This window comes from Geotrypetes seraphini, chromosome 7 (assembly GCF_902459505.1).
Source record: "Geotrypetes seraphini chromosome 7, aGeoSer1.1, whole genome shotgun sequence".
Taxonomy (NCBI): Eukaryota; Metazoa; Chordata; class Amphibia; order Gymnophiona; family Dermophiidae; genus Geotrypetes; species Geotrypetes seraphini.
In genome coordinates, this window is record NC_047090.1 from 94,771,103 (window position 1) to 94,788,963 (window position 17,861).

The window sequence follows — 17,861 nt, forward strand, 5'->3', positions numbered from 1 at the left end:
CTCCTGGAAGCATGTTCCAGGCATCTTATTACCTTCTCTATGAAAAAGTATTTCCTGATATTACCCCTAATTCTACTTCTTGCTACCTCCATTTAAGTCCTCTAGTTTTTTCACCCCTATGTCTCTGGAAGAGGATTGTTTGTATATTAATAACTTTCAAGTACTTAAATGTCTATAGCATAACACTGTTCTCTAGCGTATGCTTATTCTTATATATTTATTTTAAAAATTTATATACCATCTAATTCCTAGGTGGTTTACAATATATCCACATACATAATAGCTAAAAGAGGGATAAGTCTTAGGGCACAAATCCTGTATCATTTTTGTTGCCTTCTTTTGAACCACCTCAAGTCATTTTATGTCCTTGGAGAGATATGGCCTCCAAAACTGGGCACAATACTCCACATAGGGCCTCACCAACAACTTGTATAGGAGTATCAACACTTCCTTTCTTCTGCTGGTTATGTCTCTATGCAACTTAACATTCTTTGGACAATAGCTACCCCTTATCACATTGTTTTTCTATCTTAAGATCCTCAGGCACTATCACCCCAAGGTCTTTCTCCTGATCTGTGAATGACAGTTTTTCACTCCCTAGCACATACTGCTCTTTTGGATTTCTACACCTCAAATATGATACTTTGCACTTTTTCACAATAAATTTTAACTGCCAAATATTGGACCATTCTACTAATTTTTGTAAATCTCTTCTCATGTTGTCCATTCCTTCTAGGGAGTCCACTCTATTGCAAATCTGGTGTCGCTCACTAATAGGTTGAATAGCATCCTCACATGGCCCCAGTACCAATTACTGAGGTACTCCACTACTTATATTTCTATCCTCTGAGTAGACTCCATTTACCACCACCCTCTGCCATCTGTCAGTCAACCAGTTCCCAATTCAATTCACCACTTTATGTCCTAACTTCAACCTTCTCAATTTATTTTTGAGCCTTCTATGAGGGACTCTGTCAAAGGCCTTATTGAAATCCAAGCAGACTACATTCAGTGCATGTCCACTATCCAATTCTCTGGTAACCCAATCAAAGAAATCAATCAGATTTGTTTGGCATAATTTTGCTTTGGTGAAACCAGGTTGCTTCAGATCTTGTAATCTGTAGGATTCCAGGAAAATCAAGTTTCAAGTTTATTTAAAAATTTTTATACCGCTCAATCATGCTTATAGTCACTTATAGTCACTGGAGATCTTCAATGTTCGTTCAAGCTTCCTTGGAGCGTAGACATTTTGTAGCATTGGATGGTGGTCTGGGATGTCATTTTCAGTTAATTTGGGAACACTTTTGGATGGATCTTACTCCTCATGCCAGGAGTCATTTTTTGAATGTTTGATTCAGCAATGTGAATGTTTTGAACTCTCACACTCTGGGTTTATAAGTGGGTACGGGCGGGTGATGGGGGGGAGGGGTTGGGGATTATAATGTGCGGATTATATGAAAAATGTTCTATTTTGTCCTGTTTGTTTGCACTTTGTTGAATAAACATATTTTACCATAAAGAGGAGGGTTCCAACAGTTTGGCAAGAGATTTGATCATTTGTACTCTATGAAAACAGCACTGAACTACGGTACTAATGTGAAGATGATATGTACATTTATTATCATAGGTGACCCCTAGTAATTTTAAGAGGGCTATAATTTTAATGGGCATTGAGTTGAGTTTAAGAGAAGCCGTATAGACAGACTTTCTTTGATGGGGAAGATCATTAATTTGGATTTTTCCATGTTAAGGGTTAGCATATTGAGTCTAGCCATGATGTGATTTTCTCAAGTTTCTGGTTTATGGATATTACTTCGTCTGGGTCATTGAGGTGAATTGGGTGAATTAGTTGAACATTGTCTGCGTATGCACACATTGTAAAGCCAATGGATTGGCCTAAAGTTAAAAGTGGTGCCATAAAGGTGTTGAAGATAAAGATGGAGGAAAACCACTTCATGACCTGGTCTGAGATTCCAATTTCTTGGAGACGTGACAGAAGGAGTTTATGGTCGATTGTGTCGAATGCGGAAGAAAGATCAAGTGAAATGAGCAGGATTGATTGGTGGCGATCGAGATGGTAAAGTATCTTTGTGGTCAGACCTATGAGTGAAAGTTCAGTTGAGTGGTGCTGGCGGAATCCTGTTTGGTTAGGGTGCAGGACCTTTGTTTTTTCAATGAAGTCAGTAATTTGAAAGAAGGCGATTTTTTCAATGAGCTTAGCTAAAATGGGGGTGTTGGCTATGGGCTGATAATTAGATATTTCCTGAACACTGGTTTTGTGGTCTTTAATCTTAGGGTAGATGACTGATTCTTTCCATTTTTTGGGTAGGGATCCAGAGGCTAAGCTGGACTTGACCAGGTCTAGTATGCATGGGCCGAAGATTGAGAAGAATCGCTTCAAGAGGAAAGGTGGGATAACTTCATTACTGGCTCCTTTGATGTTTAGTGAATTTGGGCACCTCTTGATTTCTTGAAGGGTCAGCAGAGTAAATCGTGAACATTTGGAGAATGGAAGAATTAGGTGTTCATTTCCTGTGGTAGAATTACAGGTCCTGTCATGAAATGAGTCTGTGTTGTTACTGTCCCTCTGTGGGATGGTGTCTCTAATTTTCTGTATCTTGTTAATAAAATGTATGGCTATAGCCTGAGCTGTAGGGATATGATCAGTCATATTAGTTTCATTCTGTTTTTGTCGTGAGGGATTTACTTATAGCATATAGAGCGGCCGTATTTTTGGATTTTTTTAATTTGTTTGGAATAATAAGCTTTTTTTGTTCTATTGATTTCTGTCTTTTAGTATAGAGCATGCTCTTTAAATTTTTTCAAATCAGTTAATGTTTTATTGTTTCGCCATTTTCTCTCAAGGGAATTCAGTTGTTTTTGATCAGGCTCAGATGAGGGGTACACCAGGGACTTTTTTGTTTGTGCGGGGAAATCATGAGAGTAGTAACAGTTAGAAGTTTTATGCTTTCAGGTGGACTTCTTGGGACACCAGGCCGTACAGTGGTATAAATTGATAAATGGATTTGTAAATAAAAAACTTAATACTGGTCTTAAGGATATTTGGAGCATTGAGATCAAGCACCAAATTACTGCATCTCAATGGCCACGAATTTGGTCTTGGAGAATGAGATGTACAGTGTCGGCATCTATGAGACAAACTTGGTTTTTCCTTTTACATAGAGAATTTTGGACCCCAGTTAGATTACAAAAGTTAAATAGCTCTAAGTCTAATAGATGCTGGCATTGTAATCTTGAGATTGGGACATTAGATCATTTGTTATACTATTGTCCCTTTATCTTGACCTTTTGGAAATCAATCTGGACCCAAATAAATTGTTTATTAGAGAATCTTGTGGCTTTGTCGTATGACACGATTCTATTTGGTATGTCAATGAGAACAAAGAGCCAAATTTCATCAAACACTAATAAGCTTTTATTGATTATGACAGGAGTCGCCATACAACATATCAAGCATAATTGGAAAAATTGGAGCAGGCTTAATTACAGTTTTTGGTGGAACTCATTGTGTCACATCTATAAGATGGAGAGAACAATAGCCATGCAAAAAGGAAATGATAAAAAATTTAAAGATATATGGGGACCATTGACAAATTATTGTAATGAATAGATACCATTTTTCCATTATAAATACAATATAAGTGAAGGGATGGGAGGGGGGAATTCTGAATTTTATTAAATGTTTGGATCAGTAAAAAAGAATATTTCATAGGATATATTTGATGGCATATGTTATGGTAGGGTTGGGAGGGAAGGGGTTAAATTTTATATATTAGTGTTAAATATGACAGAAATTCAAGTGATGTATTTAAATTCAATTGTTAATTTATTGATACACTTGTTGTAAGATGTAATAAGCAACTGAAAACCTGTTTTTTCACTAAAATGTAATTCTATCCCCTTACTCTTCTCTTCTATTGGCAAGTTCATGTAAACCTTTTTTTTTTTCCCTCCCTTCTCTTCCTATATTTTAAGTTCTTGTAAACCGTGCTGAGCTCCACATCCACATGGAGATGATGCGGTATATAAACTTAAGGTTTAGTTTAGTTTAGGAAAAAAAAATGAGAATAGTAACAGGAGCTAGAATATCTAAGAGTTCAAATATGGAAGTATTCCATAAATCAAGTTTATCATCGATAGAAAGATCAGTCTTGTTTTCTAGGTTAAGATTAAAGTTGGGAATGATAGAAGAAGCGTCTAGATTGGTATAATCATGTGTCATAATGTTTTGGGGTTTTAGTTTTAAGGATTGAGTCCTAGTCTGTTGAAGAAAGGAGATTAGGAAGTGGTTAGACCAAGGTTTTTGCTCAATTCTTGAAATGCAGAAGCAATCTTTACATGAGTCTTGCATGATTGAGTCTTTCCATTTTTTTGGTAGGGATCCAGAGGCTAAACTGGACTTGACCAGGTCTAGTATGCACAGGCTGAAGATTGAGAAGAATCACTTCAAGAGGAAAGGTGGGATAACTTCATTACTGGCTCCTTTGGTGTTTAGTGAATTTAGGCACTTCTTGATTTCTTGAAGGGTCGGCAGAGTAAATCGTGAACATTTGGAGAATGGAAGAATTAGGTGTTCATTTCCTGCGGTAGAATTACAGGTCCTGTCATGAAATGAGTCTGTGTTGTTACTGTCCCTCTGCGGGATGGTGTCTCTAATTTTCTGTATCTTATTAATAAAATGTGTGGCTATAGCTGAGTGAGTTGGGCTGGATATCAAAATAAAAAGGCCCAGATCATTCAAGAGAGTAAGGAGCTCAAGAGTGGATGTATTATTATGGCCATCAAAGTGGATATTAAAGTCACTTAATTTGATCAGGTCAGATTAGGAGATACAGAAATCGAAGATGGTAGACTGAAGATGCGTAAGACTCAAACAGCTGACAGGAGGAAGAAGATATAGCAGTAGGTAGTCAGAAGAGAGGTTAGCTTTTATTTTGAACTGAATATATTCTAGGCTATTCACTGGAGAGAATTCTAGGTTTGAGATTAATGAAACGCGGTGGATTATAGCTAAGCCACCTCCTTTCCTTCCTTTCCGGTGGTTATATTGGTAGGTATAGCCTGGGGGGCAAGAGTATGAGAGGTAACTTTCCACACGATCTGCTAATCAAGTTTCTGTAATACAGAACAAATCAAATTTCCTCTGTATTATTGAGTCATGGAGCAGGGGGTGCTTGGATTTTAGTGATCGGGAATTTATGAGTCCGATGTTAAGTAATGCAGAGTGCAGAAATTGCTGTTTATTGGATGAGTGAGGATAAACAAGATTAGCCTTCTGTGGAATTAAGGTAGGAGTGGGTCTATTGTTGGCAACTGGTCGATGTATTTTGCGGCGGTGCTGCTGACCCCGCCCATAAATTTAAGTGCTTTAAATTTAAGACTTACATATTGGTCCTGCTTGCGGTGCACGCGAAGGCACGCACCAAAGGAGCACGCTTAAAGAGCAGGTAACGCTCCTTAGTACGCTCCTTTGTGCGCCTCCTAAGTGCGCCCCAATCTTACTGCTTTGGACGCTATTTCTCCATATGCGATATCTCATTAATCTGGTGGTGCCAATCTTGTTATTCGCAACTGTTCTTAACGTTAAAATGTCCTCCACTAGTCTTCAGATACCACTGCAGTGGTATCTGAAGACTAGTGGAGTAAGATTGGGGCGCACTTAGGAGGCGCACAAAGGAGCGTACTAAGGAGCGTTACCTGCTCCTTAAGCGTGCTCCTTTGGTGCGTGCCTTCGCGTGCACCGCAAGCAGGACCAATATGTAAGTCTTAAATTTAAAGCACTTAAATTTATGGGTGGGGTCAGCAGCACCGCCGCAAAATACAAACAGAATTAACAAGACAAAAATTTACTGACAAAGATACCAAGTAGAAGAGGCTTGATAGTTCTGGTGTAGCAATGAGAGGTGAAGAAAATATAAGGAAGGCGTGCGCCACAAGCAGGAACAATATATAAGTCATATACCGGCACTTTAATTTTGTGGCAGGGTCAGCATCGCTGCCGGCGAGGAAGGCACCAGTGTCAATCGGCACTTTAAATTTGTGGGCGGGGTCAGCAGTGCCGCCGCACGGGCGTCAATTGACAAAGATACCAAGTAGAAGAGGCTTGATAGTTCTGGTGTAGCAGTGCAAACCATTGAAGTAAGACTTACTGGCTTACAGTTTCCCACTCCTCTGCCTCCACTTTTGTGAAGAGGGACCACATCCACTGTTCTCCAATCCCGCAGAACCTCCCGTGTCTCCAAGTATGTATTAAACAAATATTTAAGAGGACCTACCAGAACCTATCTGAGCTCCCTCAAGATTCTAGGATGGATCCCATCTAGTCCAATGCCTTTTGTCCACTTTCAGTTTTTCAAGTTGTTCATAAATGCTTTCTTCTAAGAAAAATGAGATAACTACTTCATTCTCATATGTAATTTTATTAGCAAGCAGAAGTTCTTCTCCAGGATTTTCTTCTGTGAACACAGAACAGAAGCATTTGTTAAGCACATCTGCTTTTCCTCATCACTCTCCACATAGCGGTTCATAGCATCTTTCAGTCTCACAATTTAATTTCTAACTTTCCTCCATTCACCAATATACCTAAAATATTTTTTAAGTTTTTAGCCATTTGTTCTTCTGCCAGAGCCTTTGGCAGCCATATTTCTCTCTTCACATCTTTCAACTTTATTTGATAATCTCTTCTCTTATCCTCTTCTTACATAAATTTCATGATTGCCACCTCTTTTACCTTTATTTTGCCAGTGACTTGTTTGGTGAACCATACTGGTTTCCTTTTTCTCTTGTTCTTGTTTACCTTCCTTATATAAAGTTCTGTTGCTGATTTCATAGCTGCTTTCAGTTTGAAGCACAGATCTTCCACCGCTCTTTTGTTCTGCCATCCCATCAGCTTTTTCATCAGGTACGCCTCCATTTTAACAAAGTCAGCATGCTTAAAAGCCAGAATTTTGAGTTTTGTGTGTTTGCTTTCTGCATTAGCTCTTATATCAAACCATAAAATACGATGATCATTGTTGGCCAGATGGGCACCTGGATGTTGGACACACTATCTCCACGTATGTGCACAAGATCTAGTGTTGTCCTTCCTCTCTTGGGTTCTGTCACTATTTGTCTCAGCAGTTCACTCTGAAAAGTATCCACAATCTCTCCATTTTTTTCAAGTTCCACAGATGAGTCCTTCCAATTCAAATCCAGCAGATTGAAATCCTCCAGCAACAGACCTCCCCCTTCATTCCCAATCTTTGGATATCTATGACCAAATTTCTGTCCAACTTCTCTGTTTGTGTTGTAAGTTTGTAGATAACACCCATGTGGATGTGTGTTCCATCTTTTCTTTCTTAGACAATCCATATTGTTTTTCCTCACCCCAGGTCCCCTGTATTTCAAAAGCTGTAATATTGTTCATCTCATGTTTTATTATGTTTGTAAAGTTAGTCTTCAATATGTTTTGTAAGGTTTAGTTCTCTGTTTGTTTTTGTTGCCCCCTTAATTTTGTAATTTTACTGATGTGTTCATCGTTTAGAATTTTGAATAAGTGAGCAATCAAATTTATAATAAACTTGAACTTGAAACTTGATCACATATAAAGCTACTCCCCCCACCTTTCTGACAATCTCTATCTTTCCTAAATAGGGTATAGCCTGGTATGTTTGCATCCCATTCAAGGGAGTCATTGGACAATGTCTCTGTGATAGAAACAATATTCAAGTCTGTCTGTAACATCAGGGCTTACAGATCACAAACTTTGTTGCACAGACCGTGAGCATTTGTGCACATAGCTTTCCAGTTACATATTGTCTCTTTCACCCTCTGTTTATCCTTCTACCTAGCCTCCCCATCCACCTTCTTGTTGATAGGTGAGTTGCTAAGATGGTTTATTTGAATTCTTTCCCCACTGCTGTCATTTTTTTGCTTTTGGTTTGTTTGGTTTTTTAATAAACCTTTATTCATTTTTTCATCTTACAACAAGTGTATCAATAAATTGACAATTGAAATTAAATACATCACTTGAATTTCTTTCATATTTAACAATAATAATTATTATTGTTTTTGCTTTTGGTTTTGATTTTGGTGGGGCTGACTTCTGGAGTTCATCTGTTTCCTATACTAAAGAAGTATGAGTCAGTGGTAAAATAACACATCTTAGTGGAACCCGCAATGATAACCGCACCCCTAATTTAGATATACCTCTCACCTCAGCAACTTTTCCATGTTCTTTATAGAGCCAGCACTCACAAATACCTCAGTCAAGAAGTACCGTATTTTCACGCATATAACGCGCGCGTTATACGCGTTTTTACCTACCGCGCATACCCCTCGCGCGTTATATGCGTGAGCGCGGTATACGAAAGTTTTAAAACATAGGTCCCACCCCGCCCGACGCCCGATTCACCCCCCCAGCAGGACCACTCGCACCCCCACCCCGAACGACCACTCGCACGCGCTCCCACCCGCACCCGCGATCGGAGCAAGAGGGAGCCCAAGCCCTCTTGCCCGGCCGACTCCCCGACGTCCGATACATCCCCCCCCCCCCGGCAGGACCACTCGCACCCCCACCCCGAAGGACCGCCGACTTCCCGACAATATCGGGCCAGAAGGGAGCCCAAACCCTCCTGGCCACGGCGACCCCCTAACCCCACCCCGCACTACATTACGGGCAGGAGGGATCCCAGGCCCTCCTGCCCTCGACGCAAACCCCCCTCCCCCCCAACGACCGTCCCCCCCCCAAGAACCTCCGACCGCCCCCCCAGCCGACCCGCGACCCCCCTGGCCGACCCCCACGACCCCCCCACCCCCCTTCCCCGTACCTTTGGAAGTTGGCCGGACAGACGGGAGCCAAACCCGCCTGTCCGGCAGGCAGCCAACGAAGGAATGAGGCCGGATTGACCCATCCGTCCTAAAGCTCCGCCTACTGGTGGGGCCTAAGGCGCGTGGGCCAATCAGAATAGGCCCTGGAGCCTTAGGTCCCACCTGGGGGCGCGGCCTGAGGCACATGGTCGGGTTGGGCCCATGTGCCTCAGGCCGCGCCCCCAGGTGGGACCTAAGGCTCCAGGGCCTATTCTGATTGGCCCACGCGCCTTAGGCCCCACCAGTAGGCGGAGCTTTAGGACGGATGGGCCAATCCGGCCTCATTCCTTCGTTGGCTGCCTGCCGGACAGGCGGGTTTGGCTCCCGTCTGTCCGGCCAACTACCAAAGGTACGGGGAAGGGGGGTGGGGGGGTCGTGGGGGTCGCCAGAGGGGTCGCGGGTCGGCTGGGGGGGCGGTCGGAGGGTCTGGGGGGGGGGCGGTCGTGGGGGGGGGGGGGGGTTTGAGTCGAGGGCAGGAGGGCCTGGGATCCCTCCTGCCCGTAATGTAGTGCGGGGTGGGGTTAGGGGGTCGCCGTGGCCAGGAGGGTATGGGCTCCCTTCTGGCCCAACTACCAAAGGTACGGGGAAGGGGGGTGGGGGGGTCGTGGGGGTCGCCAGGGGGGTCGCGGGTCGGCTGGGGGGGCGGTCGGAGGTTCTTGGGGGGGGGCGGTCGTTGGGGGGGAGGGGGGTTTGCGTCGAGGGCAGGAGGGCCTGGGATCCCTCCTGCCCGTAATGTAGTGCGGGGTGGGGGTAGGGGGTCGCCGTGGCCAGGAGGGTTTGGGCTCCCTCCTGGCCCGATATTGTCGGGGAGTCGGCGGTCCTTCGGGGTGGGGGTGCGAATGGTCCTGCCGGGGGGGGGGATGAATCGGACGTCGGGGGGGGTGAACGGAGAGTCGGGACAGCGCACGGAGAGGCGGGGCAGTGCACGGAAGTCAGGGGGGTGAACGGAGAGTCGGGACAGCGCACGGAAAGTCAGGGCAGTGCATGGAAGTCAGGGGGGGTGAACGGAGAGTCGGGACAGCGCACGGAGAGGCGGGGCAGTGCACGGAAGTCAGGGGGGGGTGAACGGAGAGTCGGGACAGCGCACGGAGAGGCGGGGCAGTGCACGGAAGTCAGGGGGGGGTGAACGGAGAGTCGGGACAGCGCACGGAGAGGCGGGGCAGTGCACGGAAGTCAGGGGGGGGTGAACGGAGAGTCGGGACAGCGCACGGAGAGGCGGGGCAGTGCACGGAAGTCAGGGGGGGTGAACGGAGAGTCGGGACAGCGCACGGAGAGGCGGGGCAGTGCACGGAAGTCAGGGGGGGGTGAACGGAGAGTCGGGACAGCGCACGGAGAGGCGGGGCAGTGCACGGAAGTCAGGGGGGGTGAACGGAGAGTCGGGACAGCGCACGGAGAGGCGGGGCAGTGCACGGAAGTCAGGGGGGGTGAACGGAGAGTCGGGACAGCGCACGGAGAGGCGGGGCAGTGCACGGAAGTCAGGGGGGGTGAACGGAGAGTCGGGACAGCGCACGGAGAGGCGGGGCAGTGCACGGAAGTCAGGGGGGGTGAACGGATAGTCGGGACAGCGCACGGAGAGGCGGGGCAGTGCACGGAAGTCAGGGGGGGTGAACGGAGAGTCGGGACAGCGCACGGAGAGGCGGGGCAGTGCACGGAAGTCAGGGGGGTGAACGGAGAGTCGGGCAGCATGCGCGGTATAATCGTGAGCGCGTTATACCAAAGTTTTTGTGCTTATCATAGTGGTTTCTGCGCGCTATACACGTGTGCGCGTTTTATACGGGTGCGTGTTATTTGCGTGAAAATACGGTAATATCATACCATTTATGAACATTTTTTAAGTAGTGCATGAAATATACAGTACTTCTGTTTATCTATAGTAGTAAAAAAAAAAAATCTGAGGCAAAAAAGCCCAAATCAGATTAATATCGACTTACCTGATTCTTTTTCATAAGTAACTGTACAGTTTGAAGATCGTTTCCATTGTCTGTCAATTCAGCAAGAGGTAGTCTTTCCTGCACCCAAAGCTGAACATGAAACAAAAAACTGTTAAAACAAATAGAGCCATTTGCTGCACACATACACCATGGGCTCCTTTTACTAAGGTGCGTTAGGGCCTTAACACGTGGAATAGCACGCGTTAAATTGCCGCACGCGCTAGACCTTAATGCCAGCATTGAGCTGGTGTTATTCTAGAAGCATATCGTGTGGTAATTTTGTGCATGCGCTAAAAACGCTAGCGCACCTTAGAAAAAGGAGCCCCATATTTCAAAATAACAAGACTCTTTTTTTTCTATAACAATTAAATGATTTGGTATTCAATAATTAAATTTGGCCTGTAAATAGGAGCTATAAAAAAAATCATGCAGTAAATATGATAAATATTCTTTGCCATCTTCACATAATAAAGGTACTTTAAACATCTCATGAGTAAATGAAAATGATAAATATCAGCATTAAAAACATTATGTAGGGAATTATATATTCAATGGGCCGCTGAAAAGTTCTTCAGCCCAACCAACAAAGTTGGGGCAGTCTCCATCGAGGGCTATACACTTATCCTACTGATTTTCTACGTTTTTTGTTCTGTTGAAAAAATACAGAATGAAAAAGTAGAAAATTGCTGGACTAAGTGTATAGCAGTGGCGTAGTGAAGGTAGGAGGCACCTGGGGCGGTGGTGCTCCGTGCCCCCATGCCACACTCGTGCCCTCCCTTCCCACCCCGTACCTCTTTAAATCTTCACCAGCACGAGCTGCTTCTCCAGCCTGCTGCTCTTGCTAGCATTGGATTTCCCTCTGACATCACTTCCTGGCCTTGCGAACCGGAAGTGATTTTAGAGGGAGTCAGGCTGCAGTGAGGAGCAGGCTGGAGTAGTTGCACGCACTGGCAAAGACTTTAAAGAAGTACGGGTGTGCGGGGATGGGAGGGCACGAGCATGGCATGGGGCAGAGAAGGGCCAATGCCTCCACCAAGATGGCACCCGGAGAAAGTCTGCCCCCCTGCCCCTCCCTTACTAGGCCACTGATGTTTAGCCCTTGAAGGAGACTGCCCCCAACTTTGTTGTTGGGCTGAGAACTTTTTAACAGCCCCTCATATAGCACCTATCATTATAAGCTTGTTTCTGTCCCACATTTTGGTGCAGAAAAGTGTTATAACAGAAGAAAAGTGCTGACATGACTCAAAAACTGCAGATCTGAATGGAACTACATTTACATGCCCTGTTATAGAACAGCACCTAAGTGTTTCCACATGGATCTGAAAAGGGGCATAATGATGAGAGAGACAAGGGCCGTCCCCTAAAATGCACACAGTGTTACAGAATTTGTGAGATCTGCGCCCAACTCGCACACAAGGATTTACACCAGGTTTCAGTTAGTGTAAATACGTATGCCCAAGTCTGTGAGCAAATTCTAGACTATTCTATATTACTAACGGGTGCTAGAATAGATGTGTCTGTCTGTCTTTCTTTGTTTCTGTCTCTCTCCTTGGCCGCTATCTGTCTGTCTGTCTTTTTTTCTGTCTCTCTCTCCTTGGCCGCAATCTGTCTGCTATCTCTCTCCCTGCCCCCTGCCTGTCTTTTTATTGTGCCCCTTCTACCACTTACCTGTCTTTCTGTGTGTGTGTCTTTATTTCTGTCTGTCTGTCTGTCTATCTCTGTGCCCCCTACCTGTCTTTTTATCATGGCCTTTCTCCCACATACCTTTTTTTTGTTTAGAGTGCAAAGGGCAACCGGCGCACAGAAACCACCACTAGCTCAGCTGTAGGAAGTATAGGAAAGCACTGAAAACTGCCATCCGTGCCGCTACTACCATGTCTCTGCCTACTGTGCCACAGAGCGATGGACCACGGAGGCAGAGATCACAGAGATTGGAGTGCGCATGCACGCTTAGGGTTTTATAATTATTGATTCTAGACACTCTATCCTAGAGTGTTCTTTATAGAATTCTATTCAGTGTCAATTTTTTCAGCACCATATATTAATTATAATCCTATACTTAAAATCAATTTGAATGTAAAAGTTTGTTGAATGTAATTATTTACACTGACAGTTTAAAGTACATATTCACAATATCTTTGCATTCCATGGGTCTGCAAAGTGTCCACCTGACTTAATACCAGATCTTCAAATTGGTCAATGATATCGGTGATTTGCACATATTGACCACTCAAGGGGCAGCATTTGAAATCACTGCTGATATAGATTTTACAGATAAGTTTAGTTAGACCAGCAAGTGACCACTGTTTTCAGGAAACATTTTAAGAAACGTTTTTGCTTGATAAAGCACAGTTACTTACCGTAACAGGTGTTATCCAGGGACAGCAGGCAGATATTCTTGACTGATGGGTGACGGCACCGACGGAGCCCCGGTACGGACAATTTTAGAGTGATTGCACTCTAAGAACTTGGAAAGTTCTAGCAGGCCGCACCGCGCACGCGCGAGTGCCTTCCCGCCCGACGGAGGCGCGCGGTCCCCAGTTAGGATAAGCCAGCTAAGAAGCCAACCCGGGGAGGTGGGTGGGACGCAAGAATATCTGCCTGCTGTCCCTGGATAACACCTGTAATGGTAAGTAACTGTGCTTTATCCCAGGACAAGCAGGCAGCATATTCTTGACTGATGGGTGACCTCCAAGCTAACAAAAAGAGGGATGGAGGGAAGGTTGGCCATTAGGAAAACAAATTTTGCAAAACAGATTGGCCGAAGTGTCCATCCCTTCTGGAGAATGCATCCAGACAATAGATGTAAAAGTATGAACTGAGGACCAAGTAGCAGCCTTGCAGATTTCCTCAATAGACGTGGAACGGAGGAAAGCTACAGATGCTGACATAGCTCTAACTCTATGGGCCGTGACAGAACCTTCCAGTGTCAGTCCGGTCTGAGCATAACAGAATGAAATGCACACTGCAAGCCAATTAGACAACGTACGTTTAGAAACAGGACGTCCCAATTTATTCGGATCAAAGGACAGAAAGAGTTGGGGAGCTGATCTGTGGGGCTTAGTACACTCTAAATAGTAAGCTAGAGCCCTCTTACAGTCCAAAGTATGTAGAGCCTGTTCTCCAGAATGAGAGTGAGGTTTCGGAAAGAAGACAGGCAGAACAATGGATTGGTTGAGATGGAATTCAGAGACAACCTTAGGGAGAAACTTTGGATGTGTACGCAGAACCACCTTGTCATGATGAAAAACTGTAAAAGGTGGATCCACAACTAGTGCACGTAGCTCACTGACCCTCCTGGCAGAGGTTAGAGCAATAAGGAAGACCACCTTCCACGTGAGAAACTTGAAAGGAGTCGTAGCCAAAGGTTCAAACGGAGGCTTCATTAAGGCGGAGAGAACCACATTGAGATCCCAGACTACAGAGGGTGCTTTAAGAGGTAGTTTCACATTGAAAAGACCCCGCATGAACCTGGAAACCAAGGGATGAGCTGAAAGGAGTTTCCCATGAACTGGCTCATGAAAAGCAGCAATAGCACTGAGGTGGACTCTGATGGAAGTAGACTTGAGACCAGAGTCAGACAAAGAAAGAAGGTAATCCAACAAAGTCTCCACTGCAAGGGACGTAGGATTATGATGATGAAGAAGATACCAGGAAGAAAATCTTGTCCACTTCTGATGATAACATTCCAGAGTTGCAGGTTTCCTGGAGGCATCCAGAATAGAACGAACGGGCTGAGACAACAAAGTATCATTCGGAGTCAGCCCGAGAGATGCCAAGCTGTCAGGTGCAGAGACTGTAGGTTGGGATGCAGAAGGGTCTCCTGATGCTGTGTAAGCAGAGAAGGAAAAAATGGAAGAAGAATAGGCTCCCTGGAACTGAGTTGAAGTAGAAGGGAGAACCAATGTTGTCTGGGCCATCGTGGAGCGATGAGAATCATGTTGGCCTGTTCCCTCTTGAGCTTGAACAAGGTTCGTAACATGAGAGGTAGCGGAGGGAAAGCATACAGGAACAGATTGGACCAATCCAGGAGAAATGCATCTGCTGTCAGACGGTGAGGAGAGTAGAGTCTGGAGCAGAAGAGGGGCAGCTGGTGATTGTGAGGAGCTGCAAAGAGGTCTATCTGAGGAGTGCCCCACTGAGCAAAGATAGATTGTAGAGTTAAAGGATTGAGAGTCCACTCGTGAGGCTGGAGAATTCTGCTGAGTTTGTCCGCCAAGGAATTCTGTTCTCCCTGAATGTAGATCGCCTTCAGGAAGAGTTGGTGATCTGTGGCCCAATCCCAAATCTTCTGGGCTTCCTGGCACAAGAAGCGAGAGCCTGTCCCACCCTGCTTGTTGATGTAATACATTGCAACTTGATTGTCTGTGCACAACAGGAGGACTTGAGGAAAGAGAAGATGTTGGAAGGCCTTGAGGGCATAAAATATCGCTCTGAGTTCCAGGAAATTGATGTGATGTTTCATTTCCTGGGCCGTCCAAAGACCTTGAGTTTGGAACTCATTCAAATGAGCTCCCCAGGCGTAAGGGGAGGCGTCGGTGGTGATGATCAGTTGATGAAAAGGTAGATGGAACAGAAGACCTCTGGAGAGATTTGAGGATATCATCCACCATTGTAGAGACTGATGAAGAGACGATGTCACAGATATGTGTCGTGAGCAGGGATCCGTCGCTTGAGACCACTGAGAAGCTAGGGTCCATTGAGGAGTGCGCAGGTGAAGACGTGCGAATGGTGATATGAACTGTGGAGGCCATGTGACCCAAGAGTATCATCATTTGCTTGGCCGAGATGGAACGTTGAGGAAGTACCTGTTGACACAGAGACTGAAGGGTTTGAAGACGGTTGGATGGCAGGAACGCTCTCATGAGGATTGTGTCTAGCACCACTCCAATGAACTGAAGTCTCTGAGTGGGGATGAGATGAGATTTGGGTAGATTGATCTCGAACCCCAGAAGTCGTAGAAACAGAATGGTTTGGTTGGTGGCCAGAAGAACTGTCTGAGATGAAGTGGCCTTGATTAACCAATCGTCCAGGTAAGGAAAGACTTGAAGGTGAGAACGTAGAAGGGCAGCCACCACAATCAGACATTTGGTGAATACTCTTGGAGAGGAGGCAAGACCGAAGGGCAGCACCTTGTATTGGTAATGACAATGATGGATCATGAAGCGGAGGTACTGTCTGGAGGCCAGATTGACCGGTATGTGAGTATATGCCTCTTTGAGATCGAGGGAGCATAGCCAGTCGCCCTGGTTTAGAAGAGGGTAAAGAGTGGCCAAAGAAAGCATTCTGAATTTCTCTTTGACCAAGCATTTGTTGAGATCGCGAAGATCTAGGATGGGTCTGAGATCTCCTGTTTTTTTTAGGGGACTAGAAAATAACGAGAGTAGAATCCCTGTCCCTGCTGATCTAGAGGAACCTCCTCTATGGCGTTCAGAAGGAGGAGAGATTGAACCTCTTGAAGAAGAAGGGAAGATTGAGGAGTGTTCAAAGCAGACTCTTTTGGCAGACCTTGGGCAGGAAGAGTCTGAAAGTTGAGAGAGTAGCCGTGGCGGATGATGTTGAGGACCCACTGATCCGAGGTGATGGTTTCCCAACGGCTTATGAAATGAGTAAGGCGTCCTCCTATGGGTGGCAGAAGATGGGTAGATGGTGGGATACTGGCTATGTCCTGGAGAATCAAGACAAAAGGGTTGTGAGGATTTCTGTGGAGGAGGAGGCTTCACTTGTTGTTGCTGCTGAGCTGGTCTGGTGTTTTGCCTCTGTTGTTGCCTCTGACGCCTGGGTTGTTGAGGGGCCGGTGGCAGAGGACGAGCCACAAATCGACGTTGGTAGGCCGATTGCTGGCGAAAGGGCCTGGTGGGTGGGGTCTTCTTTTTTGTTTTGAGGAGAGTATCCCACCTAGTCTCATGAGCTGAGAGCTTTTGGGTAGTGGAGTCCATGGATTCTCCAAACAGCTCATCCCCCAGGCAAGGTGCATTAGCCAGTCGATCTTGATGATTGACATCAAGTTCTGAAATTCTGAGCCAAGCCAGTCGACGCATGGCCACTGACATAGCTGTGGCCCGAGAGGTCAGCTCAAAGGTGTCATAGATCGACCTGGCCATGAACTTACGAAGTTGTAAGAGCGATGAAGAAGTTTGGCGAAAGGGAGATCTTTTTCGGTCAGGGAGGTACTTTTCAAAAGTGGACAAATTCTGAATGAGATGCTTAAGGTAGAATGAAAAATGGAAAGCATAATTCCCTGATCTATTAGCCAGCATCGCATTCTGATATAACCTTTTGCCAAACTCATCCATGACCTTACCTTCTCTGCCAGGAGGGACAGAGGCGTACACACTAGCTCCCGTGGATTTCTTTAAAGTGGATTCCACCAAAAGAGATTCATGAGGGAGTTGTGGTTTGTCAAAGCCTGGAATAGGTATGACCTTATATAAGGAGTCCAGTTTGCGGGGAGCTCCTGGGACGGTCAAAGGTGTCTCTAGATTTTTGTAGAAAGTCTCTCGTAGTATATCATGGAGAGGCAATTTTAGAAATTCCATTGGAGGCTTGTCAAAATCCAGTGCATCGAGAAATGCTTTGGATATTTTGGATTCAGCCTCCAAGGGAATAGAGAGGGATTCACACATCTCTTTAAGAAAAGCAGTGAAAGAGGTTGCATCAGGCTTAGAGGATGGATCTAAAAGAGAAGGATCCTCGTCCCCCAATGAACACTCACCCTCAGAGAGAAGAGGCTCCTCCTCCCACAGATCAGGGTCCCGGGACTCCGGTGTGGAGGGTTCTAGGTGTCGAGTTTTGCGAATCGACTTACCAGACCTCTGGGAAATGGTACCGGGAGATGTGATAGGCTGTGTCGATGCTGAAGTTTGGACAGCCTGGTGTAAGGACCTGGGCTCCAGCGCTAAGATCGGCATGGATACTGATGAAGCCGAATGCACCGGTACCGACAGAGTGGATGCCGATAAAAGAGGCTGTTCCACCGCCGGTACCGGTGGCTCAGACCGGACCGGGACTGGAAGGCTCGGTTGCAAAAGAGCAGGAAGGAGCTGCTGTAACTGCTCCTTG

The 17,861-nt window shown here is 45.5% G+C and overlaps 1 protein-coding gene across 2 annotated transcripts in view; it reads right to left on the bottom strand.

Moving 5' to 3' along the window:
• SPTB (spectrin beta, erythrocytic) overlaps positions 1 to 17,861 on the bottom strand; it is a 345,456-nt gene that overhangs the window by 128,857 nt on the left and 198,738 nt on the right. For both annotated transcript variants that reach the window (XM_033951147.1, XM_033951148.1), the window contains exon 22: positions 10,800 to 10,889. In XM_033951147.1, coding sequence (XP_033807038.1) covers positions 10,800 to 10,889 — 90 coding nt within the window. The remainder of the gene's footprint in view (positions 1 to 10,799; positions 10,890 to 17,861) is intronic.